Source organism: Pithys albifrons, chromosome 22 (assembly GCF_047495875.1).
Source record: "Pithys albifrons albifrons isolate INPA30051 chromosome 22, PitAlb_v1, whole genome shotgun sequence".
NCBI lineage: Eukaryota > Metazoa > Chordata > Aves > Passeriformes > Thamnophilidae > Pithys > Pithys albifrons.
Genome location: NC_092479.1, coordinates 2736975 through 2764115, shown reverse-complemented (window position 1 = coordinate 2764115; position 27141 = coordinate 2736975). Strand labels below are relative to the sequence as shown.

The 27141-nt window shown below is 59.2% G+C and overlaps 3 protein-coding genes across 16 annotated transcripts in view; 1 reads left to right on the top strand and 2 right to left on the bottom strand.

Annotated features, from left to right (window-relative positions):
• EIF4G3 (eukaryotic translation initiation factor 4 gamma 3) overlaps nt 1-5170 on the bottom strand; it is a 177675-nt gene extending 172505 nt beyond the window's left edge. For 5 of the 8 annotated variants that reach the window (XM_071575714.1, XM_071575717.1, XM_071575720.1 and 2 more), the window contains exon 1: nt 4571-5170. In XM_071575714.1, coding sequence (XP_071431815.1) covers nt 4571-4737 — 167 coding nt within the window. In that variant the 5' untranslated portion in view covers nt 4738-5170. The remainder of the gene's footprint in view (nt 1-4570) is intronic. The other 3 variants (XM_071575719.1, XM_071575716.1, XM_071575718.1) reach the window with 1 other exon arrangement.
• LOC139682055 (uncharacterized) lies at nt 5079-11325 on the top strand. Its single transcript, XM_071576015.1, has 4 exons — nt 5079-5168; nt 5309-5955; nt 8501-8630; nt 11243-11325. The coding sequence occupies exons 1-4, from the start codon at nt 5079-5081 to the stop codon at nt 11306-11308; spliced, it is 933 nt and encodes a 310-aa protein (XP_071432116.1). The 3' UTR covers nt 11309-11325.
• A 1006-nt stretch (nt 11326-12331) lies between these two features.
• On the bottom strand, nt 12332-26553 carry ECE1 (endothelin converting enzyme 1). 7 transcript variants are annotated; one of them, XM_071575747.1, is made up of 18 exons: nt 26467-26553; nt 21737-21823; nt 20687-20828; nt 19889-20101; nt 18459-18583; nt 17947-18159; nt 17038-17229; nt 16395-16537; nt 16200-16314; nt 15888-15998; nt 15534-15632; nt 15361-15462; nt 14876-14979; nt 14608-14718; nt 14412-14479; nt 14144-14334; nt 13959-14054; nt 12332-13707 (listed from the first exon to the last, which is right to left on the bottom strand). In XM_071575747.1, the coding sequence occupies exons 1-18, from the start codon at nt 26467-26469 to the stop codon at nt 13531-13533; spliced, it is 2292 nt and encodes a 763-aa protein (XP_071431848.1). In that variant the 5' UTR covers nt 26470-26553; the 3' UTR covers nt 12332-13530. The 7 variants fall into 7 exon arrangements, with proteins under 7 accessions (XP_071431848.1, XP_071431850.1, XP_071431846.1 ...); XM_071575749.1 differs by having other exon boundaries at nt 21737-21959; nt 26467-26534; XM_071575745.1 differs by lacking the exon at nt 26467-26553 and adding an exon at nt 24247-24515.
• Nucleotides 26554-27141: the final 588 nt, after the last annotated feature.

The following is a 27141-nucleotide window of genomic DNA, read 5'->3' as shown; positions in this document are numbered from 1 at the left end:
TCAGTCTGGGAAAACACCCCTCGGAATAGAGGGAGCAGGGAGGGAAGATAGTGATGGCTCCAAACTTCTCCCAGAGACCCTGACCCTGCACTTGCTCTCCTTGGAGGAATTCTTGGGCACTTTCCCCTCTCCCTGAGAGAAGACAGGGAACTCCACACTCCCAAATCCTCCTGAACAGTCTTGATTTAACCAGATCTCCACCCCAGGCTCCATCCCCATGTGCTGCCAGAACTCACCCCGACCTCTCACAGCCTCACACGTTCCCCAACACCATCCAGCTTTTCCTGCTGTTCTCCTGGGCCTTTGGGAAGCCTCTCACATCCAGGAGGTACCAACCCCAGAGCAGGAACCAGCACACCACCTTCTGAAAGGGACCACAGCACAGTGAGGTGAAGCAATGCAGGAAAAACTACAACTAAATTACTGAGGCAACATTAACAAGAAACACATTTCCATGCACAGCAAAGATGGAATTCATGCAGAATTCCCCCCAAACACTGACCCTTCCTCTCTGCTTCTCAGAAACAGAATTAACAAGGGGGAAGAAGAAGAAAAAAATTAAAAATGGTCTATTGAAACCTCTCCTGAGCCTGCCATGACCTGCAATAACCTGGGAAACACCCAGTTTTTCAGATGCCCAGTCCCACACAGGAACAGCCACAGGGACAGAATGAGGTCAAGCTTACAGAGACCAGCAACAACCAGGAAGCTGAGCTCCCTCTAAATGCTGGGAAAAGCAAACACAACCCTACTGACCCCAGCCCAGAGCCCAGGCTGGCTCTGACGGGACTCACACTGAGCAGGGTGACATCAATCCCTGCCAGCTGCCCAGGGACCTCACCTGGGGTCCCTCCAACCCACCCCACTGTCCTTCCCAGGGACCTCACCCGGGTCCCTCCAATCCACCCCACTGTCCTTCCCAGGGACCTCACCCAGGTCCCTCCAACCCACCCCACTGTCCTTCCCAGGGACCTCACCTGGGGTCCCTCCAATCCACCCCACTGTCCTTCCCAGGGACCTCACCCGGGTCCCTCCAACCCACCCCACTGTCCTTCCCAGGGACCTCACCCGGGGTCTCTCCAACCCACCCCACTGTCCTTCCCAGGGACCTCACCTGGGGTCTCTCCAACCCACCCCACTGTCCTTCCCAGGGACCTCACCCAGGTCCCTCCAACCCACCCCACTGTCCTTCCCAGGGACCTCACCCGGGTCCCTCCAACCCACCCCACTGTCCTTCCCAGGGACCTCACCCGGGTCCCTCCAATCCACCCCACTGTCCTTCCCAGGGACCTCACCCAGGTCCCTCCAACCCACCCCACTGTCCTTCCCAGGGACCTCACCCAGGTCCCTCCAACCCACCCCACTGTCCTTCCCAGGGACCTCACCTGGGGTCCTTCCAACCCACCCCACTGTCCTTCCCAGGGCAGTGTTTGCTGGGAAGAAACTGGTGACCTGATTCTGGATGCTGAGAATGCACTGACAGCACGGGATGTTTCCCAGAGCAGCCCAACGTAACACACACACACACACACACAGATCACTTTATGCTGAAGGGGGAGAGGGAAGAACACGGGGCACTTTAACTGGTGTCAGAAGCACCATCAAAGGGACACCACAAAGGCCACAGTGCCCTTGCAGCCCAGGGGTTACCTCCATTATTTGACATTTTTATGGAAAAATCTCACCCCAGACTTCATCTGAACTCCTCCCTCAGAGACAGGCTGGGAGCCAAAGCCAAGGAGGGCAGATTGGGGTTTATTTTCTGGAATATCCCTGTGTGTCATTTCCCCCTCCCCTGTCCATGCTCCCCAATAAGGGTCAGAATCCAACTGGAGGATTTTTCCATACTGACAACTTTTGAGCACAATTTCAGTCTGAAATCAGGCTTGGCTGAACACTCACCACAAACAGAGTCACAAAATTACCCCAAACTACTTTTACACAGAAAATTTAACTTATTGAAGCCACTATGTAGAGGAAATTCCTCAAAACTCTGTCTTGTCTTACAGCAGCTTCAATAACTTTTTATTCACAGGAAACAGAACTAATCTCCCATCCCAAAATTTCTGTTTTCATGTCCACCAGTCCTCAGCTTTGCTTTTCTTAAAAAAATACTATTTAAAATAAAATTCCTTCTTCCCACTATATTTTTCTTTTCTCTCCCTACTGCTTTTCTACTTCTCTCACACAATTCTTTTTTTTCCAGCTACACAGATATTGTTTAATTTCATTACCTACTAAATCTGAAACCACATGTGCTTCCAAAGACACAGAGTTCACCACACGGAAACCCTTTTGGTTTAAAAAGCCCAAGTCAGAGAAACCTGCAGCTCTATTTTCTGCTGTGAGGTAACACTGGCTCAACAGTTGTATCAAAACAGAGAGAAAAAAAAAGAAACCAAAGAGCTAAAAATAAGGCTGAACTCAGCTGACCCCCTGCACTCCAGTAAATCAGGGATGAACTCTGCTCCCCGAGCCTCCCTCCTGCAGCAGCCCCAGTGGGGGAACAGCTTTGCTTCAGACCTGGAAACGGGTTTTGGTGGAGGATAAAACCAGCCCGGACACCAGAACAACCCTCACACAACAGGTATCAAGTGTTTGTATATATTCCAAGCACAATTAGGAGTTTAGAGTGATACGGGTCAAACATGATGTTTTCAAAACAGACGTGGCTAGAAATAAAAATGGAACTGTGTCATTTTAACCTCCCACTTTTATAACACCGATTCGTTGTTTCCACCTAAGGCTTCTCCCTCCCTCGGTACCTCCTGCATGGGACACGCTGCCCCTCCACCTCCAGCTCCTTCAGGAGCTTCTCCAGCCTTTCCAAGCCCTTTTGTTTCCAGGCTGTGCTAAGAGATAAAGCCAAACTTCATCCCTCGAGTGTTTCATGCCAACACCCACCGAAAGCAGCAGCGTCCCCCTGTCCCAGCCAGAGAGGCACAGCCAGTCTGGGAACCCCCACTCAGCGACACCGGCCAAGTATCCCGGCCCCTCCTGGAGCGTTCAAATATTCCCTGAAAATAAAGTGCTTTGGAAAGCCCAGCACAACCCCAGAGGCAGGAAAACTTCAGCCCTTTAACTGTCAAGGCATCCAAGCGTCACGTTCCCCGATAAAAATGCCCCTTCCCGGACAAACCAGCCCCTTGCTGGGAAGCTCAAACTGGGCACAGTCCGTGTCCGTGTGTTCCCACATCCCGCAAACTGGGCAAGGCTTCCCCGAGCGAGTTGTACTTACCCCCACCCCCGTCTCTGCACCGACGGCACCTTCCCACTTTTCCTATGCCCAAAGCAGCCGCTGGAATTACGGAACAGCACAAATCAGCCAAAAATCACCCAGCACGGAGAACGTCCAGGGGTTTTCACTTGACCCAAACAAATCTGTAACGTCAACGGTCTCATGATTTAAGCCATGAATTTGTTGTCATGGCAGGGGTGACTCTGGCCGGAAGCTCAAGAAAACAATGGCCCTAAACTGGTTATAAAAGCGCCGGGTTTTCCCACCTCCAAAATGAAAGCGAGAGCAGGAAAATGCTCCCACAGAGGGAACACAGTTCTGAGAGCACAGGCGGCCCCGTACAGCTCCAGCAGGAAAACCACCCTGCGCTTCCACCTTCAAACCCAACTCACCGCCAACACTTCCAGCAAAACACTCTCCAGCCGTCCCTGCACCATCCCCGGCCGGCACAGCTCGGGGGGCTCTCACTGAGCGGGGGTTTCACTTCATACTCCCCGCAGAACTCCGGGGAGTTGGGGAGAGAGAAAAGCCACTTTGCCACGGGATGCTGGAAACAAAACCGGCAGCACTTTCCTGCTGATCCCTGCAGTATTTCCCTCCTGACTCGGGGCCTACTCGCAGCTCAGAACCGAAGACCTTTAAAAACACTCACAGCCCCCGCCGGCCTCTCTTTGTAGCAGCTCTGGGGGGGATTTTGGGGAGTGGGAGCCTCCAACTCCTCCTCCTCCTCCCCACCACGCGTGGCCTGGCAGGGGAAGCTGCTCGCTGAGACATTCCACCTCAGATTTATCCCAGCCGGCCGAGTAAGAAAAATTAAATAAAATAAAATAAATCACAGGAAAATCGAACCCAGCTGAGAAAAAAAAATAAACAAAACCCCCAAAGCCCTGGGTTTAAATTCGCCTGGAAAAACAACAAAACCAAAGCACTTACCTGGGCAGGACTGGAGGAAAAACTGAGGAGAGGTTTATAATTAAAAGTTTACCCTTGGGGGTCATCGCTGCTCCGGGGGAGAGGGAAGGGACCCCCGGGAAGGCTGAGCCCCCCACGGGGTGGGGGCAGCCCCGCTTTGGCCGCGGCCCCCCGGCAGGTGCAGCCCCCCCTGTGCAGGGTCCCCTCGGAGCACACACACAGCACACACAGCCAGACAGCCCGGCAGCCCCCCGGGCACCCACCCCGGGCCGGGGGGTCCCGGCACCCTCACCCCCCACCCCCCGGCTCGGGGGGTCCCGCGCCCCTCCTCGCCCCCCACCCCGCGGGCCTGGGGGTCCCGCAGCCCCCACACCCCCCCGGGGCCGGGAGCTCCCCGAGCCCCGCCGGGGCAAAGGATACTGTTGGGGCGGCTGGGGCGGCAAGGCCCTGATGTTGGGGTGAGGCGCCGGCGCCGGGTGAGGGGGAGCCTGGGGGGGAGGCGGCCCCGCCGCCGCCCCGCTCCCGGGGCCGGGCCCCGCCGCCGCCGCCGCGCCGGGTTTCAAAGCCGCCTTCTGCGGTAAACTCATGGCCGAGCGCAGCCACCACCCCGCGGCGGGGAGCGGGGCCGGGCCGAGCCGCGGAGCGGGCCGGGGGAGAGCCGGGGCAGCGCGGCGGGCCGGCACCGGCGCCGGTCTCCGTGACAACGCGCCTCCCTCCCGGAGGGCTCGGGAGAGAGCGGGGCCGGCGGGGAGGGAGGGAGGGAGGGGAGGGAGGGAGGGAAGGGGGGGCGGCTCAGGCCGCGCTGCTCATGGGCCGCCGGCGGCGGGGGGTCGCGGTCGCCCTCGCCGGGGGCAGCGGAGCCGTTCGCGGCGGCGGCTCGGGGGCGATGCCGGCGGATTTTCCTCACTGGAGTAGCGGAGCATCAAACATGGCGCTGCGGCCGCCTCCAGCTGTCCGGCCGGGCGGGCGCTCGGGCGCCTTCGGGCCGCTCCGGAGCCGCTCGGCCCCGCGCCGCTCGGCAAGACTCGGCTCTTTCCGGACCCGCTCGGCCTAGCCCCGCTCGGCAAGACTCGGCTCTTTCCGGACCCGCTCGGCCTGGCCCCGCTCGGCCACCTTCGGCTCTTTCCGGACCCGCTCGGCTTGGCCCCTCTCGGCAAGACTCGGCTCTTTCCGGACCCGCTCGGCCTGGCCCCGCTCGGCCACCTTCGGCTCTTTCCGGACCCGCTCGGCTTGGCCCCTCTCGGCAAGACTCGGCTCTTCCCGGACCCGCTCGGCTTGGCCTCGCTCGGCAAGACTCGGCTCTTTCCGGACCCGCTCGGCTTGGCCCCGCTCGGCAAGACTCGGCTCTTTCCGGACCCGCTCGGCCCCGCGCCGCTCGGCAAGACTCGGCTCTTTCCGGACCCGCTCGCCCTGGCCTCGCTCGACAAGACTCGGCTCTTCCCGGACCCGCTCGCCCTGGCCTCGCTCGGAAAGCCTCGGCTCTTTCCGGACCCGCTCGGCCCCCCGCGCCGCTCGGCAAACCTCGGCTCTTTCCGGAAAGACTCCGCGGGATCAGGCGCCCTGAGCCCCCCTCCCTCCCGGCCCGGCACCTCCCGTGACCCCCGCGCTCGGCAGAGTTCGGCTCTTTCCGGAGCCCGCGGGCGCGGAGGGTTTGGGCAGCTTCGGGCGCACTCGGAGAAGGGCTTCCCGCCCCGCTCGAGGATCTTCGGAATTGCTCGGGAGTCTTCGGAATTGCTCGGAAGCGGCGCGGCCGCAGCTTCGGACACGCTCGGCTCGGCCCGGAGGGAGTTCGGCAGCACTCGGGTGTGAGTGAGGGGCGGGCTGTGAGTGAGGGGCTGTGAGTGAGGGGCCGGGGCTGTGAGTGGGGGGCGGGCTGTGAGTGAGGGGCTGTGAGTGCGGGGCAGGCTGTGAGTGAGGGGCTGTGAGTGCGGGGCAGGCTGTGAGTGAGGGGCTGTGAGTGAGGGGCGGGCTGTGAGTGAGGGGCTGTGAGTGAGGGGCCGAGGCTGTGAGTGAGGGGCCGGGGCTGTGAGTGAGGGGCAGGCTGTGAATGAGGGGCGGGCTGTGAGTGAGGGGCTCGGGGCTGTGAGGGGCTGTGAGTGCGGGCCGGGCTGTGAGTGAGGGGCTGTGAGTGAGGGGCTATGACTGAGGGGCTGTGAGTGAGGGGCCGGGGCTGTGAGTGAGGGGCTATGACTGAGGGGCTGTGAGTGAGGGGCCGGGGCTGTGAGTGAGGGGCCGGGGCTGTGAGTGAGGGGCCGGGGCTGTGAGTGAGGGGCCGGGCTGTGAGTGAGGGGCCGGGCTGTGAGTGAGGGGCTGTGAGTGAGGGGCTGGGGATGTGAGTGAGGGGCCGGCGCTGTGAGTGAGGGGCTGTGAGTGAGGGGCTATGACTGAGGGGCTGTGAGTGAGGGGCCCGGGGCTGTGAGTGAGGGGCCGGGGCTATGACTGAGGGGCTGTGAGTGAGGGCCCGGGGCTGTGAGTGAGGGGCTGGGGCTGTGAGTGAGGGGCTGGGGATGTGAGTGAGGGGCCGGCACTGTGAGTGAGGGGCTATGACTGAGGGGCTGTGAGTGAGGGGCCCGGGCTGTGAGTGAGGGGCTATGACTGAGGGGCTGGCTGTGAGTGAGAGGCCGGGGCTGTGAGTGAGGGGCTGGGCTGGGCTGTGAGTGAGGGGCCCGGGCTGTGAGTGAGGGGCTGGGCTGCGAGTGAGGCGCCGGCCGGGGTTCTGAGGGGCCGGCCTGGGGGTCCCACGGCACCCGCCCTATCGCGGGCTCTAGAAAGGAGTTCTCCCTGCCCAAACACTCGCCCCCAGCCCCACTTCCCGGCTCCCGGGGTGGCTGGAAGGGGCAGCACCGCAGCCCCACGTGAGGTGAAGGGACAGTCCCGGAGCCCCTGAGGGAGCAGCCATGAGGGGACCCGCAGCACCCACCGCACTGCGAGCCCTGAGAAGGGACTGCCGCAAAAAAACCCTCACCCCCGGCCCCATCCCAGCCCTGCAGCCCCAGCCCCCAGCTCCTGGGGCAGCACATGGCCCCACATGAAGCCAGGCAGCCCTGACGGTGACAGAGTGGCTGTGGGGACCCTCTGGGCCACCTGTGGCAATGTGAACCCTTGTGGGGACAGGTGTCCACCCCACTGTCACACCAAGCTGTGACCCCACCGAGGGCTGCCACACCACCGTCACCATGTCACACCCTCCTCACGGCCACCCCGGAGCTCAGCAGCTGCCAAGGCACTTTGTGCCATCTCGGGGAGATAAAAAGCACCTCTGAGCAGGTTCCAGCTCGTTGTCCTGACTTGTCCTGCCCCACCGCTGGCTCCCGAGGGCACATTCCAGCCCGCTGGCACCTTCCACCCTTCCTGCCCCGCTGCACGTCCCAAAGAAGGGCTCCCAGGTGTGGCCCGCAGGTAATGCTGTCCCTGACACCCAGCCCGGGGTGCTGCCCCAGGAAAGCTTTCCAGAGGTTATTTGCATTCTGTCTGCTGCCTTTTCTGGGCAGCTGCAGGCTTAGAGGAAGATAATACTTTAGAACAATCACAAATAAACTCTTAAATATGGAAAGCTTCTTTTATTGAAGTGAACAGCTCTCATGGTGGTGTGTTCAGGCATTTGGAGAGTAACTTGTACATCTGCAAGCTGAGAGGAGAAAGACAAAAGGTCTCGAGCACTAAAGAAAACACACCTGAGGAGTCACATCTATCCCTGTCTATACAAGGGTCCTGTTGTAAGCAGTGAAGTATTTTGAGTTTAAATACAACCTGAAAGCAGAGAGTTTGGATGTTGTTCACTAGAGCAAAACTCAACACAGTGGGCAAAAATTAAAAGAATTTTTAGCAGATTTTCTCTTTGGAGTCAGACTGAGTTATTGAACAGTTGAGTTCAGGTGCAGGTCAGGTTTAGGACACACAAGGGGTTGCTGTGTATCCTCCATCCTGAGGTGTGATTGAATAAGGAAGTCTGGGAGCTGCCAGGCTGGTCTCCAGTGGTATCAGCCCTGCAACTGGAATAGTTTCTCACTTACTCAGGTGGTGCCTGCAGGGCACAGCCACCCCTTGCAGTGCCAGCGGGGATTAGGGGGGCAGGGGCAGGTGACTAACTGCTGTTTAGTGTCCCTTTCTGAGCTCTTTGTTCTGTGCCGGGGTAAGGGAAATACCAGGGAGGAGGTGAGCTCACACCTACCCCACACTGCCGGGGGGAATGGGGCAAAGGAGGAAACACGGAGTTTTTTGAGGGGTAAAAGCCCAACCAAGCCCTGTAAAGAAGTCCCAAATAGGGGGGAGTATTTCCATTTGAACCCAGGAACAAATATTTAGAGAAGCTTCTGGGGATTTCTTTCCCAAGCCAGTTTTCCTCTGCAGCCTTCAGCCTGCCAGATCAACTGATTCCCCAGCAGGAAAACGAGAACAGAGGAATCTGGATGCCTTCAGAGAAAGGCCAAGTGCTTCTCCACCACCCAGAAACGGGAACAAAGCAGGAACTTCTCTCATGGTATGGGATTTGCCCAAGGATTGATGATAGATCTCCAGACATCCCAGGGAGCTGCTGGGAAGACAGTTCTCCCTCCACAGCTCATCAAGACTCAGCTGTGATAATTTTGAGGGTGCAAATAGATCTGTGTGTCCTTGTATGGGCCGTTTGCTTCCAAGCTGGACTCAGTGATCCTTGTGGGCCCCCTCCAGCTCAGAATATGCTGTGAAGTCTGTGTGGTCTGGGGGGGCTGGTTCTGTTCCTCTGACCACCTCCCAGGCACGGCCCTTTCCGGGTTCAGCCCTGCCTGTGGAAGGAAATTCATCCCAAAAGCAAATTGCCATCTCTGGCTCCCTCAGTCCTACAGAAACAGCTGCCTGTAAACACAGCTGTGAAAGCCTCTGAGCTCTGGGATCTTTTTGCCTGATTCGAAGGGGGAAAATTGCATTTTCACCATATTATCAGCTGTAGCTCCAAAACCTGCTGGCCACGCAAGGGAGAAGGGCTCCCAGCTCTGCCTCAAAGCCCTTCCACGGTCAACATCTCCCTCTGACCATGTTCTTGCCTTCTATTTAATTATTCCCAAGCAGAAGCAGCAGACATGTCTCTCTTCTACCCCACGTAGGATGATTTGGCCAACAAACCCTGCAGATTTGGTGAGCCTGAGCGAGTGCCAGCTGGATTCACACCCTTCCTCCTGCCTCTCCATTTTGTTTTCCTTCTTCTTTTTCCTGCTGGCTTTATCAGCATCTGGGAACTGCTGTGTCCCCGTGGGCAGCTGGAGTCTGCAGTGCTGAGCTCCTGCTCTGGAACACCACCAGCCCTTTTCCCAGTCCCACCAGTACATGCCACAGCAGAGACACAACCACCCACCACAAAGTGTGGTAGGAACCCTAAGTGGTGAACTTAGGAAAATACAGGATTGGGGTATCACTGGAAAATGGTTGTTTTCCTGGAGGGATCCTCGTGAAGATGAAAACACAAACACAGAGCTGTGGTCGTGAGAGCGAGTGGGGACACACAGCCTTGTCACTGTGTGGCTCCAAGTGAGACCCACCCCAGTGATGGGCATGAGCAGGTCCCAGCTGGGATTTACAAACTTGCTCCCCACTTCCCACTGTCTTCCTTCAGGAAGGTGCAGCTTGTTCAGGGAAGCTTTTGGCCCTAAAATCTGATGGGCCCAGTAGGTGATCTAAGCACCACTGTGGTGTGTCAGGGGTTAGATCCAAACCTGGAGGAGACAAACTGGGAAGGGGAATAGCAGTTCAGGTGGTTGTGAGAGGCTGAGCCCAACCTTGAAGGTTGTCTCGGCCCCACCAAACCTATCCACAATTTCCAGCTCATTCTGGAGTCTCCATCCTGCTCCAGCCTCCTGCTTCCACCCAACACTGCACAGCAGTGCCTCGCTCTTTGGCCTTCTCCTGCTTTTCCCCCACTGATCTCCTTCTAACACCTCCTGGCAAAGAGGAGAAAAAAACCCCAAAAAAGTCCTACTTGGAGCTTTCCCCATCCCTGCTCCTGCCCAGACTCAGCTTGGAGCTTTCCACGTCCTGCCCGGGCTCAGCTTGGAGTTTTCCCCATCCCTGCTCCTGCCCAGGCTCAGGTTGGAGCTTTCCCCCTCCTGCCCAGGCTCAGCTTGGAGCCTTCCCCATCCCTTCTTCTGCCCAGGCTCAGCTCAGAGCTTTCCTCATCCCTGCTCCTGCCCGGGCTCAGCTTGGAGTTTTCCACCTCCCAGCTCCTGTCTGCACTCAGCTTGGAGCCTTCCCCATCCCTTCTCCTGCCCAGGCTCAGCTTGGACCTTTCCCCATCCTGCCCAGGCTCAGCTTGGACCTTTCCCCATGCTGCCCGGGGTCAGCTTGGACCTTTCCCCATCCCTTCTCCTGCCCGGGCTCACCTTGGAGCTTTCCCCATCCTGCCTGGGCTCAGTTTGGACTTTCCCCATCCCTGCTCCTGCCTGGGCTCAGCTTGGAGCTTTCCCCATCCCTGCTCCTGCCTGAGCTCAGCTTGGAGCTTTCCCCATCTCTGCTCCTGCCTGGGCTCAGCTTGGAGCTTTTCCCATCCCTTCTCCTGTCCAGGCTCAGCTCAAAGCTTTCCCCATCCCTGCTCCTGCCTGGGCTCAGCTTGGAGCCTTCCCCATCCCTCCTCCTGCCCGGGCTCAGCCCTCAGCAAACATCTCTGCCCCCCAGGGCCCAGCTGAGCACAAAATAGATCAAATACCACCCAGGACCAGGCAAGCCCATGCCAGGCCCTGGCACGCGAGCGGGATGATTCACCTCCTGCCCGCTCCTCCTACACGGGCAGCCTCCCAGGGAGGTAAAATCCCCACCACCGGCCCCCAGGGAGCCTTGACCGTGGTGTCCCCACCATGACACAGCTGATGGTCACCCTCAGAGTCCTCCCTGTGCTGGGGCTGTCCCAGGACATGACCTGCCTGCTCCCTCCCTGTGAGTAAGCCCCAGAGAGCCAAAATATTTCCCTTTTGGATGGTGAAACCACTTCTAACAGCATCCTACGACGGGCTGTGCTCCCTTCCCTCTTCCCTGCAGCTGGGAAAACACCCTCCCACCCCAGCCCTGCTCTCCCCACTTCATTCCCCTTCGCCTGACGCCCACGCTGCTCCTTGCTTTCCCTAGGAATGCAGGTATTCCACCACATTTGAAGACACCTGGGGCCACGTCCAGACCGCAGGGCAGCACTAACTCCTGCCAGCCCGGCACTGGAACGTGCAGGCTGTGATTTTCTCGGCTCCACCGCCCTCTGCGGGTTTGCGCCATTTCCAGGCACATCCCAGGGAAAACAAGGGCCACGGCCGGTCTGCAGCACTGCTGGAAACTGAGGGCCTCACACGATGTCCTGCGAGCAGAAAGTCAGCACTATTGCTATATTTCGACTCTCTCTGGGAGAGAGAACACGGTAAAAACAGTCAGAGGGATATTTTAATGCCGTACTTACGCAACCCCCGTGTCCTCGGCTCGCTGCTGGCTCAGTCCTGCTCGTGCCAGCAGCAGGAACACTCTGTGTTCCCAAATGTTTGCTACCAATGGGCTGCAGCTCCCTGGTTTTGCCCCAAATAACAATCCCGGGACTCAACAGCTGACTTGTTTTATGGCCACCGGCCCTCCCAGGTGCTGGGGTGAGGTTCGTAGGGGGCACTTTTTGGGCAAGCCTGACAAAGCCATGGATCATCCACTTGGAGTGAGTGTTGGCCTGGGCCATGGAGCATCCACTTGGAGTGAGTGTTGACCTGGGCCATGGAGCTGGCAGCAACCCACGGCATCACTGAGCTGTAAATAAGGGAGCTTGGAAAGCAACCTGTGCAGGCTGTGCCACTGCATCCAAGCTCAGCCCAGCTGGCCAAAAACTCGCCCAGGAGGAAGGAAAAGCAGCTGGGAAAGACCTCCCTGCCTGGGAGCTGCATGGAGCCAGGGCAGAGAGAGAAGCAAACAGCCTCCCACAGTGAGAGCGGGGGCTTGGGGCACAAAAGCTTGGATTTAGTCCCTGAGAGAGGTGGCAGGCACCAACACAGGCTGGGAAAAGCCTTTGCAGCTCAGCTTTGTCAGCACAGAATGGTCTCAGCAGTATGGACAGAGAGAAAGCAGAGATAGAGGGACACAAGACTCTCCTGGTATCAGAAAACAAGTCATGAGCAGCTCCAGACCCAGTAAAAAGTATTTATTATTTCAATTACGATAAGCCCCACGTATAGAGTGAAAAAATACTTAGAAAACCCAGCCCCTCCCACCCCTCCCTTTACATATAAATATTAAAAATCCCTCTGTGCTTTCTGTCTAGAGCAAGAAGGTGACAACACACAGCACCTGAGCTCCTGTCAGTGCTTTCCTCTCAAAATGAGCATTAAAAACATCCCGTAGAGAGCCCCTTGCCCCCATCCCAGTCAGATCTCATGCTGGTGCCAAACTGGGTGTGGAGGGACAGGGTTTTGGGGTTTGTGGTGATTTGGGGGCTTGCAGATTCCCGGGCACAGAGGGCACAGGCATGGCAGTGAGCAGAGCAGCGGCAGGAACCGCCTGCACTTGTCTGGGGAAGCTTTTGGGCCAGGAATCCTGGCTGGCCTCACTCCAGAGGGGACAGGAGGGAGTGCACTGTCACCACCTTGGTTACATCTTTGGCACCTCAACCTTTCCCTTTGCATTCCCAAATTAAAGCTAATTCCAGAAGCGTTCCAGCACAGCCTCTGTGAATTGCAACATCCTCCAGCCCTGTCCCCAGGCCTGCTGTCCCTAATTTTCCTGTCAGCATCCTCTGGGGACAGTCCCTCCTGGAGAAACATGAGATACAAGGCTGGAAAGTTATATCCATGGCCTCATCCAGCCTCCCTGGCCAAGGGACTACCACCCCAGGGTGCTGCACCTACAGCTGTACTAAGTAAAAAAAAATTAATAAATATACTAATCTTTTACTAAAAAAAAGGCTTTTAAATGCATTTTCCCTGAAATCTTCCAGTGTATTCCACAATGCATGAAAAAAATATATATATTTCCCCCCCTCAAAAAAAATATATCTCAAAGTATTTTCCATCCTCGTGTGCGCATCTTTGGAGAGAGGAAGGTTCGTCAGGCATATTTAGACATGCAGACAAACCTGCCACTGTCAGGGGTTCCCTTTGTCACCTCCAAAAAAGAGGGATTGTAGGTCAGGGCGGTGCTCATGGACACAAGTGTCTCATGGCCCCGTCACGGTGGGAAAGAAGAGAACCCTGAACCGGAGTCATTTCACCAATGAGCAAGAGGATGAGGAGTTTTCACAGTGGATCGAACCTCAGTCGATGCCGGGGCCGCGGACGCCGCTCCGGATGAGAGCTGGGCTGTCGCTGGCGTGGTGGACAAGTGGTTGGATCCTGGCAGCACCGGGGCAATCCAGCCGTCGGCAGAGCACGGAGCAGCTGGCCCTGGGTTGCCCCTCACCAGACCTCACACTTCCTGGGGGGGTTCATGGGGGAGCCCACGGGGCAGCCGAAGTGCTCTGCGAACTCGCGCGAGTTGGAGACGGTGCCGATGACGCGGAAGCGCGAGGGGCTGTGGGGGTCGGTGATGAGCCCCTCGTGAGAGCTCTCGGGCGTGCGAACTGAACACCACACCTGGGAACGGAGGGCGAGGGGCTGAGCACCAACAGCCACCGCTGTGGGGCCGCGTCCAACCTCCCCACCGGTGTGACAGACACCGACACAGCTTCATCTCGCTCTGTAACCAGCACCACCCCAACCTCGTTCTCCACCCGCCACATCTCTGGAGGCCTCGGTTTTGTCATCACACCCTCCCCATCCCATCCAGGCACGCTCCACCCCCAAAAACCTGTGTGCCCACCCTCCCTGCCCACCACCTGACCTACCTGTGCAAAGCCAACGAAGAAGAGCTGGTGGTTGGTGAGGCCCAGGGTTGGGAGAGTTTCCTCATCCCCGTTCTTTTTCAGCCAGTTTTGATATGCCTGGAGGCCAGGGAGCACAGTGGGCTCAGGGGACACTGATCCCACCACACCATGTCCCCCACCACATCTCCCCAGCCCCGTGGCCCTACCCGGTAGGCGGCCTTGAGGCCCCCGTTGTCGGCGATGTTCTCCCCAAGGGTGTGCTTGCCGTTGACAGCCTCGCCGTTGACGGTGTAATTGCCATACTGCTCCACCATGCACTCTGTCTGGCGCTTGAAGGCCTCCACTGAGGAGTTCTTCCACCAGGGACGCAGGTTGCCGTCTTTGTCATATTCCCGGCCTGCCAAAAGCACAGCGGATTCTCCATCACCCCACTGGCCGCTCCTCCAGCCGCCCACCTGCCCGGCCCTGGCATACCTTGGTCATCAAAGGCATGTGTCAGCTCGTGGCCCACCACCACACCAATCCCACCGAAATTCAGGGACCTGCAGGAGGGCAGTGCCGAGACTTAGAGAGCAGTCGCAGCTCCCCACAGCCATGAAATATAGGCATGGATTTGCATCCAGGAGGAAATTTTGGAATCCTGCCCTCTGTGTTTTCCCTGGCCTCTTACTTGGGGGATGCACGGGTGTAGAAGGGGGCCTGGAGGATGCCAGCAGGGAAGACGATCTCGTTCTTGGTGGGAGAGTAGTATGCATTGACTGTTGGAGGGGTCATGCTCCACCTGCAGGGACACAAACACAGCTCCAACAGCATCCACTCACCATGTGGCATTGGCCCAAATGTCACTCCCCAAAACCAGCATGGGCTGGTGGACACCAGATCCCAGTGCTCCAGATATCCTGACTGAGCACAAGAGGGAAGGGGAGCACTGGACTTACTGGTCCCGGTTTGGTGGTTTCCGCAGCTGGTCGGCTGTGACCCTGGCCGAGAAGTTGTAAAACTGCATGACATTCTCAAAGTAGAGGTCGGACACGGCCTCGTACTGCAAGAGACCAAGGCATGAGTGGTGTGTGGTGATTGCACAGCCCTGCTCCTCCCTCCACAGCTACGTCTGAGCCTCTGGAGCCGCCTGAGCTACGGCTGCCCTTGTTTATCCACCTCTCCAACATCTGCGGAGTCTCTGGAGGGCAATGAATCACCGTTACGGAAAACGGCCCCTCCTTTTCCCAGGCAGGGATCCCGAGAGCCCCAGCCACCCCAGCACTGGCCCAAAGCTCTCTGGGAAGTCTGCAGAGAAGGGCCAAGGACATCAGTGAGACCCTTCTGGAGGAAACCTGGAGTTCAAGGCTGCCCTGGGGCCACAGTGGTGGGCACATCCTGTACATCCTATAGGACACCCAGGGGACATATCCAACCAACTCACGTCATTAAAGACTTTATCCAGCTCCTTGGGGTCCATGATGAACTTGGGGTAGCCAATCATGTTGTAGATGGCATCTGCCTGGGGGTGACAAGGACCGGAGTGCTTTTGGTGCTGGGGGTGGAAGGACAGACTCCACACTCACCCTCTCCCCAGTGCTGCCACCAGCACCTCACCTTCTCCTTGGCCGATTTCCTCGTCTCCTCATCCATCCACTGCAGGGTCTCCAGGCTTTCCTCGAAGGCGGTTTTAATCTCTGCGATCATTTCCTCCGCCTACACAAAACAAGGCAGTGCAGCGTCGGTCTGGAGAGCCACCTTCCCTCTGCAGAGGTCAAGGACCTTCCCACCAGCGGGCAGGAAGAGGCTGGGCAGCCAACACAGCACGTGGGCCGGTGAAAAACCCAGCACAAGGAGACATACAGTGCACAGGGCGAGGTGGACAGACAAACACCGGCTGCCTGGGCAGTTCCACCACCGCGGTGGCTGTGCCAGCACCGGGGCTCGTGTGCTGCTGGCCTGGGGACGTACCACCTGCTTGCTGTCCTCGGCGAAGGTGGCCTTGACGAACATGGCCCCCAGGGCAAAGCCCAGGTTGTTGTCAGTGTCACTGATGCAAAACTTCCAGCGTGGGAGACAGGTCTGTGTGGGACAAGAGGTGTTTGTTTATCACAACTGAAGCTCCCCACCTTCTCATCCCCTTGCTACACCCAGAGAGGAATCCATCCATCCCCTGTTACCCCAGAACTGCCCCACATCTCTGTTGTTTGGATGCCACATGACCTAAGATCTCATCACCATTTTATAATGGTCATTTGGGGGCACTGGGGGCTCCACCCTCACCTTCTTCGTCCCATACATCACTTCCATGAATTTTTCCTCAGCGTCCTGGAAGCGTTGGTCGAGGAAGGGGCTGGTTTTCCGCACCAGGTTCCAGATCATGTAGTTGTTGAGGAGACTGTGGAGGGAGGTGGTGAGTGTGCAGCAGGACATGCCTGCCCACCCTGGACACCCTCTGTGCAGACTCGGGGCTCTCACCACTTATCTGTGGCCAGGATGAGGTCTGAGACCTGCTCCAGGTACTCCTTGGCATAGACCACAACAGGCTCTGACTCATTGAGCTCCACGGGATAGAAGACTGTGGAGAGGAAGGGCATCCAGTCCACGGCCGGTGCCAGCTCCTGCAAAAGCCACAGCACTGCTACAGACCCCCAAACCATCAGAGCAGGGTGGCAGCTGCTTCCCAAGCTGCAATAAGCTGCATCAGTCGCCTCTGATGGATGCAGCTGGCTTTGCAGAGGCCATTCCTATGCCAGCAGCATCCTTCAAAGGTCAGAGGGGAGTAAACAATTTCCTCCCACAAAGGAAAAGAAAGTGGGGTGGGTGTCAGAAATGTTGACACAACCCCTTTGGGGACACGGGGAGGTGACCAGGCTGATGTCTGGGGGCAGCAGGGCCAGGAGGGTGTAAGTGCCGCAGCAGGATGGCCGCCAGCCCCAGGGGTGGTCCGGAGGCTGGGTGGGATTTCCCCAAGGAGGACACGGGCCAAACTGTTGCAGAAGAGCTTCCCAGGCAGTGATGGCAGGCGTCAGGCTTCCCACAGGAGCTGTGTCACCCCTACCCATCCACCCCACTCCCCAAACCATGGCAGAACAGGGAGGCTCCCCAGTCACACCCCTACCTCTAGGTCTCCTGCTGTCATTTTATGGTAGATGACCTCCTCGTCCCGGTGCTTCTCCTGCGGGATGGTGATGTTGGCCAACGCCGTCTCAAAGTCCAAGATCTGCTGCATCTGCTGCCGCGTCGACTCCTCGTCGGTGCCCCCCAGGAACATCCCCAGCTGCACCATGTAGTTCAGGTACCCAGCGAGCACCTGCGTGGGACAGGTGAGATCAGCAGGGCAGGTGCCCCCCACCCAGGCACCTCCCTGGCCAACTGTGTCGGGAATTAAAAACTGTTGATATTTTGGTCTGTGTTTTTGCTAATGCCACCTGTGAAAAGATTTATCCTTTCCCTGCCAAGTTCTAGTGAACAAAAGCTGATAGAGTGAAGGCTTCGGCCTTGAAGACAGAGTTGGCATAAACTAAAGTTTCTTGCATCTCTCCTATTGGTTGACAGCCTTTGGAGGAGAGATGAGGGGGAGAGCAAGGAGGAAGAAAGAGAGCAGAGCCTGAGACCTCTTTCGGGGGGTGCTGGCCACACTTCCCTAGGTAGACATCTCTAGCAGGTTCAACAAAGGTGAGAGGACTTGTGCTCTGGTTGTTGGTGTTTTTTCCCCAAAAAGACAGTGGGGACACTGCTGTCTGCCAATGCCTAGAGGATGCAGCCCCTGCCTTGGAGGGAGTGTCTGGAGTTGGTAAGAAAACCTTATATGAGTAACCTCGTGGTGAGTGGGGTGCTTACATGTGTGGGCTTATTGCTTTAATCTCCTCTCTCCCTCTCTCCCTTCTCTTTGGGTTCTCTCTAGTCTGTCACTCCTGTTAATAAAGACACTGTGTTTTCTGAACTCTCAGTGGTGCTCAGCCTCACTTTTCCAGCACCTGTAGAACCCACCCCGTTACACCAACCCACATTTCCCCAACACCCTCACCTTCTCATTCTCTGTCTTGTTCAGGTAGTAGTCCCTCGACGGCAGGCCCAGCCCCGACTGGTCCACCTGGATGACGTTGCTGTTGGAGTTCTTGGAGTCGGCGCTGACGTAGACGGAGAAGAAGGGCGAGGTGCGATAATGCGCCGTCACCTCCCGCAGCGTCTCGTTGAAGTTGTCACCGGCCCAGGTACCTGTGATGTTCCAGCCACCCAGCTGGGCACAGACAGCAACTGCTTTTGAGTAAGGAACCACCACCTGGAATCGCTTTGATATCCCCCAAATACCCATCCGGGGGGGAAACAACTTGCCAGGGAGCTAAAAAGTCCCACTGTAGGATTATAAATCCTATAGATTACAGGATTATAAATCCCTGCTTCTCTTGGCCCACCTGCCCTGCTGTTCCCCGAGAAGCACCAGAAACGGAGTCTGGAGGGTGCAGCAACTGCCCTTAAATAATCTTTCCCCCCACTCTACAGACAGGAGATGGCTTTTCCCCAGGGAACGGGGCAGACCTTCTGGATGAGCTCCATGAGCGGGGTGGCACGGAGCTCCTCGATCTTGCTCTCGTTCATGCAGGCCTGGTAGTAGCGCTGTGCCTTGCGCTCCGCCTCGCTCGACACGTTGGCCGTGGTGTTTTCTGCAGGAGGTTCCCGGGGGGATCACAGAGGGTCCCCAGGGATGGGCTTCCAGCCCTCATGGGGCTGCTGAAGTGCCCTGGAGCCCCCACCTTCCCACCATGGAAATATTCAGCCCTATTTTGAGCAAAGCCAGGCCCCAAAACAGCACCAAGGATTGCCCCAGTCCTCCTTTCCATGCCCTGAGAGCATCCCATGGGCCCAGCCCTTCCTGGCCTCCTGCTCCTCTGTCCTTTCCCACCCGCAGCAACTGCTCCAGCTCTTTGGAAACAAAAGATAAAGAAAGGAAAAACAAAAAGCATTTTTCCAGCAGCTCTGATATTCCCAGCATCATCCAGCCCCCTGTGCTGCCCTTGCCTCTGTGCTGGTGCCCCTCAGACCTTTATTATTTATTCCTGCAGAAAGGAACAATAAACCCATTTTTCTCCTCTGCCTCCAAAACCAACCTTTTATCTCCCCCCTGCTAAAACTCTGCCTCCCCAGAGAGTTTTTGGGTTTTTTTATTTATTTTCCTGATGACACAGCTTGCACCTTTGGCTTCCCAGCTGTGTGGTTTTATTAACTAAAGGTCCCTCAGCTCCAAGGAATTCAAGGAAATGCCGAATGCGACCACTTGGCCAGAGGCCCAGGCCCTTCTCCTGGTAAAACCAGCGCCAGATTTCTGCGGGAGAGCCGGGGACGGAGCCGTTCCCGCGCCACCCCCCCTTCTCCCAAAAGACAACACGCTTCCCAAACCTTCTCTTTCCAGATAATCAGCCCTGGCGCAGTGGAAAGTGCTGATAAGGAGCCAGTTGTTTGCTCAAAGCCTGAACAAACCGTCCCTGCCGGTTGCTCGGATAAGCGGCTGCGCTTCGGTGTTCGCACGCAGAGGCCGAGCACGGAATCCTCCTCTTGCTGGAGGAGTTTTGGCCCCCCAAAAATGGCCATGTGGGCAGCCAGACCCCCCAAAAGGCTGCTCACAAATGCTGGAAGCTATAGGAGCAGGAAATGCTCGTATCCTTGGGGTGATATTGCAGCCTCTGGAGTGCAAATCCTAAATCTCAGAGCTGCAGGCAGTGCTGCTGTGAGGCCCTTTTCCCTACTCGGCACCAAAGAGCAACAACACCACAGTCAAAACTCCCAGGAGCATCCAGGAGAGCAAACACAGCCAGGATGTGTTTCCCAATGTCCTCGCAGCACATGAGTCACAGATTGGTTTGATGCTGGGGTTCACTTCCAACTTCATATCCCCATGGGCATGTTTTGGGCATCCCCTGGACCTAACAGGGTGCTGGCCCCGTGGGGTCCCAGAGCTGCCGTGCACTCACCCAGCAGGTGCTTCATGATGGCCTGGTTGTGCTCCCAGAGGTTGTTGAAGGTGCCCCAGCGTGAGTGGCCATCGGGGAGGGGGTTGGCCTTGATCCAGCCCCCACAGGCGTAGCTGAAAAAGTCCTCGCAGGGATTCACCGCCCGGTCCAGGGAGCTGAGGATGGAGCTGGTGACGGAGATGCAGGATTCCGACAGGCACACGGCGGGTGGCCCTGGGGACAGTAGGGATGGCTCAGCTCCTCCACCACAGCTCCATGGGCTGCCCCACAGAGCATCCTGTCCTGTGCCACAGAATGTGGGCACATATTCCCCCTGCCACCTGAGCATCCTGCCTTCTACCTTAACATCCTGCTTCAGAGCAAGCGATATGGACCAGCAACCCATGCCTGAGCATCCTACCTGATAATCCCATTCCAGGGCAAGGGATGTGGGCAAGCATCTCATTCTATGCCCAAGGATCCTGCCCAGTGCCCAAGCACCCACCCTGGGGTGAAGAATGTCGGCAAACATTCCATCCTGTGCTCAAGCATCAAGCTCCAGAATAAAGGATGCAGATGAGCTCCCCATCCTGACCTCTGAGTATCTACCCTGCAGCAAGAGACGCAGGTGACCATCCTGTCTTGTGCCCAAGGATCTCACCACCCCCCAGCTGAACACCCTGCCTGGTTCCCAAGCCCTGCCCTGGGGCAAGGGATGCAGGTTGACCATCCCACCCTGCACCAAACATCCCCTCCTGAGAACCCCCAGCAACCCATCCCATCACGGGGGCAGGATCCCTGCGCAGTACAAGGACTTACTGGCTCTGTACTGGAAGATGAGTCCCAGCAGACAGGCCAGCAGCACCACCGCCAACACCGTCACCAGCACCAGCAGCTGCCTCTCGCTGCGTGTCCGCCCGGCCCAGCAGGCGCGGCTGCCCCGAGAGCCGCGGAAATTCACCTGCGGGAACAGCAGCGTGGTCTCCCCGCCCGCGGCAAAGCTCACCGAGGCAGCGCCCATTCTGCCTCCTGCAGCCCCCTACACTAAGGCAGCCCCCGGCCAGGGACCCAGCACGGATCGGGCTGGAACGGCAGCAGCTGCCTTCCAGAAACCGGGCAGGAAGGGCGGCACAATGGCAGGAAAGGGAGCGGGACGAGCGTTGCGGCGGGTTCACCTGCTGCCCTGTGCCACCCCGAGCCCCTCCTCGAGCACGGTGTAACCCCCTGAGTGTCCCTGTCCCCGCTGCCGGCCCTGGGACAGGGTGGGGGCTGCGTCGGGAAGTGCCTTAACAGGATACTCCCACTCAGCCGAAAAACATCCCCAGGAAACATCCCGATGCGACGGCGAGCGGAGACGGCCCCGCCGGCAAAAGTAAAAACACATTTGGGGCAGAAACCACCGTTCTAGAGACTGATGGGGCTGGGAGTGGGGCCAGCACTGAGAGCATCCTCCAGACCCCAACCTTTCCACACTGGCAGCCCTGGGGGTTTTTCTCGCCACCCTCGGCCCTCTTTAAGCCGCTTTCCTGCTGCCTGGGGAGGAATTAACCTAATCCCCTTTTGTGCCAGGACAAAACTGCCAGTGCCATGATAATTGCTCACCCCGGCCACGCTGGGAAGGGGTTTGGCTGGCAGAAAAGCTGGGAGTTGGGGTGTTGAAACAGCAGAGCCAGGATATGACCCTGCCAGCTCCCCGTGCCAGGAGCAAAGGGCAGCGGCAGCAGGAGCCAACACGGCTCTGCCCACGCCAGACTTTACCCCCTGGAGGCAAGTCCCAGGTGGAAGACCCTTCTGCACCCCCTTTGCTGCTTCCCAGGACCTCAAATCCCACTTTTTTTCCCCCCACTTAAAAGACACACAAAGCCCTACCTGGAAGCCGTTGGGGTACCCATCACCGTCACCCAGGGAGTCCAGAGGGTCTTCATCATCCAGCGTTGCCCGCTTGTAGGTCGACATCTGCACGGGGAGATCGGCAAAGGGAGGTGCTCAGGGGTGAGGAAGAGCACGGAGGATGAGGAAGGTCTCCGCAGCCTCTAAAGCCACCACCTCCTCCAGGGAGCTGAATCCCGAATGGCTCCGGGGTGGTAAAGCGCTACACAAACGCCAGAGGAAGGTTACAGAGAAAGCAAAGAGGGCCGGAGCCAAAAGCTGAGCAAAGCCCGAACCCGCCTCGCTCTCCCCCGGGGCCGGGTTGTGCAACCTCCCCTTCAGCCTGGAATAAAGCTGGATCCACCTCCTCCCCTCGCCAGGGAACCCCGGCATGCCAGAGACCTGGGAACGGCTGAGAGCACAGAAAATGGCTTTTCACGCCGGCACTACCGGCTCGCTGCTGCTCCACGCCCGGCCTGTGAACCCTGAGGAACACCCGGCGAGGTCCCGGCGAGCACCCAAAGGAGGCACCTCCCTGGATTTCAGCTGCAGACGGGCTCCCTCCCGGCGCCGTGTCCCCCGGGCATTATCTTGTGCCAGTGCCCGGCTCTTATCTCATCCCCCGGCAGAAAAACAAGGAAAACCTCGCGGGTTGGCAGCCGGCCCTTATCGGGTTGTCGCTGTTTCCTTCCCCCTGGCACAGCCCTGCCACCAGCCGGACTGTCTCCTGGTGGAGAAAACAACTCTCTGCCCTCCACTGAGCACCCCAAAATCCACCCTGACTCTGTCGCTGATGGGCCGAGCACCCCAAAATCCACCCTGACCCTGTGACCGATGGGCTGAGCACCCCAAAATCCACCCTGACCCTGTCACCGACAGCGTGAGCACCCCAAAATCCACCCTGATCCTGCCATTGATGGGCTGAGCACCCCAAAATTCATCCTGACCCTGCCAGTCATGGGCTGAGCACCCCAAAATCCATCCTGACCCTGACGGGCTGAGCACCCCAAAATTCATCCTGACCCTGCGACCGATGGGCTGAGCACCCCAAAATCCACTCTGACCCTGCCACCGACGGGCTGAGCACCCCAAAATCCACCCTGACCCTGCGACCGATGGGCTGAGCACCCCAAAATCCATCCTGACCCTGACCCTGCCACTGAGAGGCCGAGCACCCCAAAATCCACTCTGACCCTGCCACCGACGGGCTGAGCACCCCAAAATCCACCCTGACCCTGCCATTGATGGGCTGAGCACCCCAAAATCCATCCTGACTCTGCCATTGGTGGGCTGAGCACTTCAAAATTCACCTTGACCCTGCCACCAATGGGCTGAGCACCCCAAAATCCACCCTGACTCTGCCATTGATGGGCCGAGTGGTGCCACAGCCCTTCACCCCCCAGCAGTGCAGGGTGGGGGCTTGTCCCCATCCCACTGCCAGCAATCCCAAAGGATGAGATGATCCCAGCCTGGCACAGCCTCGGTTTCCCCTGGCAGGAGATGCAATGAAAGCACCAGTTCTCAGCCTGATTTCCAACAGCAGCATTCCCAAAACTCCCTTGCACAGTTAATAACAAATCCCCTCCTCTCCCTGGAACCCATTCCCTCCCCAGATCCCAAATCCCAGCCTCAGTTTAATTAACCACAAAACCCACCTGGGGAAGAAAACGGGGGGAAAGAGGCGCTTTCCCTCCTTGGCTGTCCCGAAATCTCTGTTTCCAGCCCTAAAATCTCCCCTGGCGCCCGCCTGGAGCTTGTGAACCGCGCGGCGAAAACGCCTCAACTGCAAGATTTTATCGCGGGGGAAATCTGCCTTTAGATCCTATTTGTTTTCCGCCCCCTTTCACTTTTTTCCACCTATTTTTGCACTTCGCACATGGCTGAATTTGGCAGCTCCGGGCACTGGGGGGATCCACGAAGCCCCCACGGCTCGGCTACACCAAACTCCTGGAATCTCAGCTTTCACTCCATTTCCTCAGGAAATGCGATTTTTTTTTTCAGCGATCCCCCAGCCCGCCTATCCCAGCCTGAAAACAGCAGGAAAAAGGGAAAAGAAAAAAAACACCTATTTCCCCCCCCCCCCCATCCCCCTTGCAAATGATGTGCTGGCACAACCCTCTATCAGCCATCAGAGAATCCAAACTGAGCCTGAAATCCGTCCCCTCGCCAAAAACACCCCCGGGGGCACCGGGAACTACTCCCGGCATCCTTAATTAGGGGGAAATGGGGCCCGGAGGTATTTTTAGCACCCGCACCCAAAGGTGCTCCCCACTCCTCCCCGCTCCCGAAGAGGGAACATCCCATTTTTAGGGACAAAAAGAGGTGGGTTTTGCCCCACCCTTCCCCACCAGGCTGTTGTTTGCTTCAACCCGAGTACAAACTCATTTCCCAGCTCCAGCAGCGTGCGGGGCACCCCCGGGGGCGCAGGTTGGGGGCACCCCCACTTTAACCCCCCACCCAAGCGATTTCCACGCTCTTTTACAACTCACCAGAATCTCGGCATTCATTACCTTAAACCGCCCGGGTTTTCCCCAAACCGCTCCTGTGCTTTTTATAAACAATAAGCCCCACGTGCTTCGACCCGCACACACCGGGGGAGTTTGGGGGGGCAGCGGGGTCGCCCCCGGCCCTGGGGCAGCCCCCGGATCCCAGGGCACCCCCAGATCCCTGGGCACTCCCAGATCACGGCGCACCCCCCTGTCCCGGGGCACCCCCCGGTCTTTGAGCATCTCCAGATCACCGGGCACCCCCAGAACACTGGGCATCCCCCACCCTGGGCACTCGTGGTCCCGGGGCGGCCCCCGATCCCTGGGGACCCCCCCGATCCCTGGACACCCCCCAGATCCCGGGGCACCCCCCAGATCCCGGGGCACCCCTCGATCCCGGTGCACCCCCACCCTCGGGCACCCCCCGATCCCTGGGCACCCCCCGATCCCTGGGCACCCCCCCATCACAGGGCACACCCCGGATCTCGGGGCACCTCCAGATCACTGGGCACCCCCGGATCCCTGGGCATTCCCTACCCGGGGCACCCCCCAGATCCCGGGTTATCCTTGATCCCTGGGCACCCCTCGATCCCAGGGCACCTCCTGATTCCCGGCCATCCCCCACCCTGGGGCACCCCCTGATCCCGGGGCACCCCCAGATCCTGGGCCACACGCTGATCCTGGGACATCCCCCATCCCTGGGCACCCCCCAATCCCTGGGCACTCCCAGATTCCTGGGCACCCCCCAGATCCTTGAACACCCCCCCAGATCCCTGGGCACTCTCTGATCCCTGAGCACCTCCAGATCACTGGGCACCCCCTGATCCTGGGGCACCCCTCGATCCCTGGGCATGCCCTGATCCTCGTGCATCCTCCACCCTGGGGCACCTCTCGATCCCTGGGCACCCTCTGATCCCTGGGCACTCTTCAGATCCCTGGGGCACCCCCTGATCCCCGGCCATCCCCTGATCCCGGTGCATCCCGGATCCCGGGGCACCCCCGGATCCCTGGGCCCCCCCTGATCCCGGTGTATCCCCCACCCCAGGGCACCCACAGGATTCCGGGGCACCCCCTGATCCCGGTGCATCCCCCACCCTGGGGCACCCCCGGCTCCCGGGGCACCCCCAGATCCCGGTGTATCCCCCACCCCAGGGCACCCCCCGGATCCCGGGGCACCCCCAGATCCCTGGGCCCCCCCCAGATCCCGGTGTATCCCCCACCCCAGGGCACCCCCCGGATCCCGGGGCACCCCGAGCCTCCGGCGCCGCTTTCAATTCCCCTCCCGGGCGCCATTTCCGAGCAGCCGCCGCCACGATCGCGATGGCGATTTCTCCACCTCCCTCCAGCCCCTCCCACATCCCCCAATCGCACCCCAGCCCCCCAAACCATCCCCGCACCCCCAAACCTCCGCCTCGCATCCCGGGGTGCCCCCCGCACCTCCGCAGCTCCCACCGCGGCTCGGCCTGTCAGTTGGGATGCCCGGGGGGTAATTACCAACCCCCGGTGTTAATGAGGGGTGCTAGCGGTAATTAGGGGTGCTGGGAAGGGAACTGGGGGGCTCCCCAGCTTTGCAGGGAGCCCTGGCTGCAGATAAATTCATGTTAAAGAAACCTTTAAAAGGAGGGGGAAAAGGGTTAAAGTTTACAAAAAAAAATGGGGCGGGGGGAGGGAAGATTTACAAACAAAATGGGGGGGGGGGGGACAGTCCAGGCTGGGGGGTTTGAAAACAGCCCCCCAAAAGGGGGGAGGGGGTGCTGGGTGGGGGGCCCTCCCTCCCCCCCTCCTTTGCGGAGGGAAACGTGGAGCAAATCCCTCCGGGTTGGGGACACGGGGTGGGTTTGAGGGGTCTGGGGGGAATTAAGGGGGGGAATCTGCTTTGGGGTCCCCACTGGCCACAAAGAAAACGCTGTTTGGGGGACGGGGAGGGCACCCAGGGGTGCAGGGGGGTCCCTTGGGGTGCAGGGGGGGCCTGCGGGGGTCCCTTGGGCTGCAGTGAGGGATCCTCAGGGATGCAACGGGGAGCCCTGGAGGGGGTCCCTTGGGAGTGCAAAGGGGGTCCCAAAGGGGTGCAAAGGGGCCCCCAAGGGGGTGCAAAGAGAGTACCGGGGGGTGCCCTTGGGATACAGCGTGGGGTTCCCATGCGGTTCCAACGAGCATCCCATGGCACACGCCTCGCTCCGCTCCGGACAAGGACACCACAGCCCTCCCCCCGAGGCCGGGGGTGTCTCCGGACCCCCCACTCACCATGGCTGTGGCCCCGCTGCCCCCGGCCCCGGCCCCGCGGGGCGAGCGCCCACCGAGCCCGGCGCAGCCCGTGCGGCCGCCGCGGCCTAAGCGAGGCTGGGCTGGGGGGCCGAGCGGGGGATGTACCTGCGCTGGGAAGCCAATGGGGCCGCGGAGGGACGGGCTTCGCGCCCGCCCGCCTTAACTCCTTCGGGGGGCCCCAAACCTCGCTTTAGGGGGGACCCCACGTGCCCTCCCGACCGCCGGAGTATCCCCCGAACGCCCCCGGGAACATCCCCCGGGAGCATCCCCTGAGCGCCCCACGGGAATATCCGCCCCCGACCATCCACCCGGGAGTATCTCCCCGAGGGCCCCCCGGGGCATCGCCCGAAGTGCCCCCCGGGAACATCCCCCGAGCATCGCCAGGAGCATCCCCTCGAGTGTCCCCGGAAACATCCCCCCCGGGAATATCTCCCCGAACTCCCCGCGGGAATATTCCCCCGGGAGCATCGCCCCGAACCCCCCCCCCGAGAACATCTCCCCGGGAACATCCCCCCCGAACGCCCCCCGGGAACATCCCCCGAGCACTCCCCGGGAACGACCCCCCTAGCACCCCCAGGAGCATCCCCCCGAGCGCCCCCCGGGAACATCCCCCTGAGCGTCCCCCGGGAACATCCCCCTGGGAACATCCTCCAG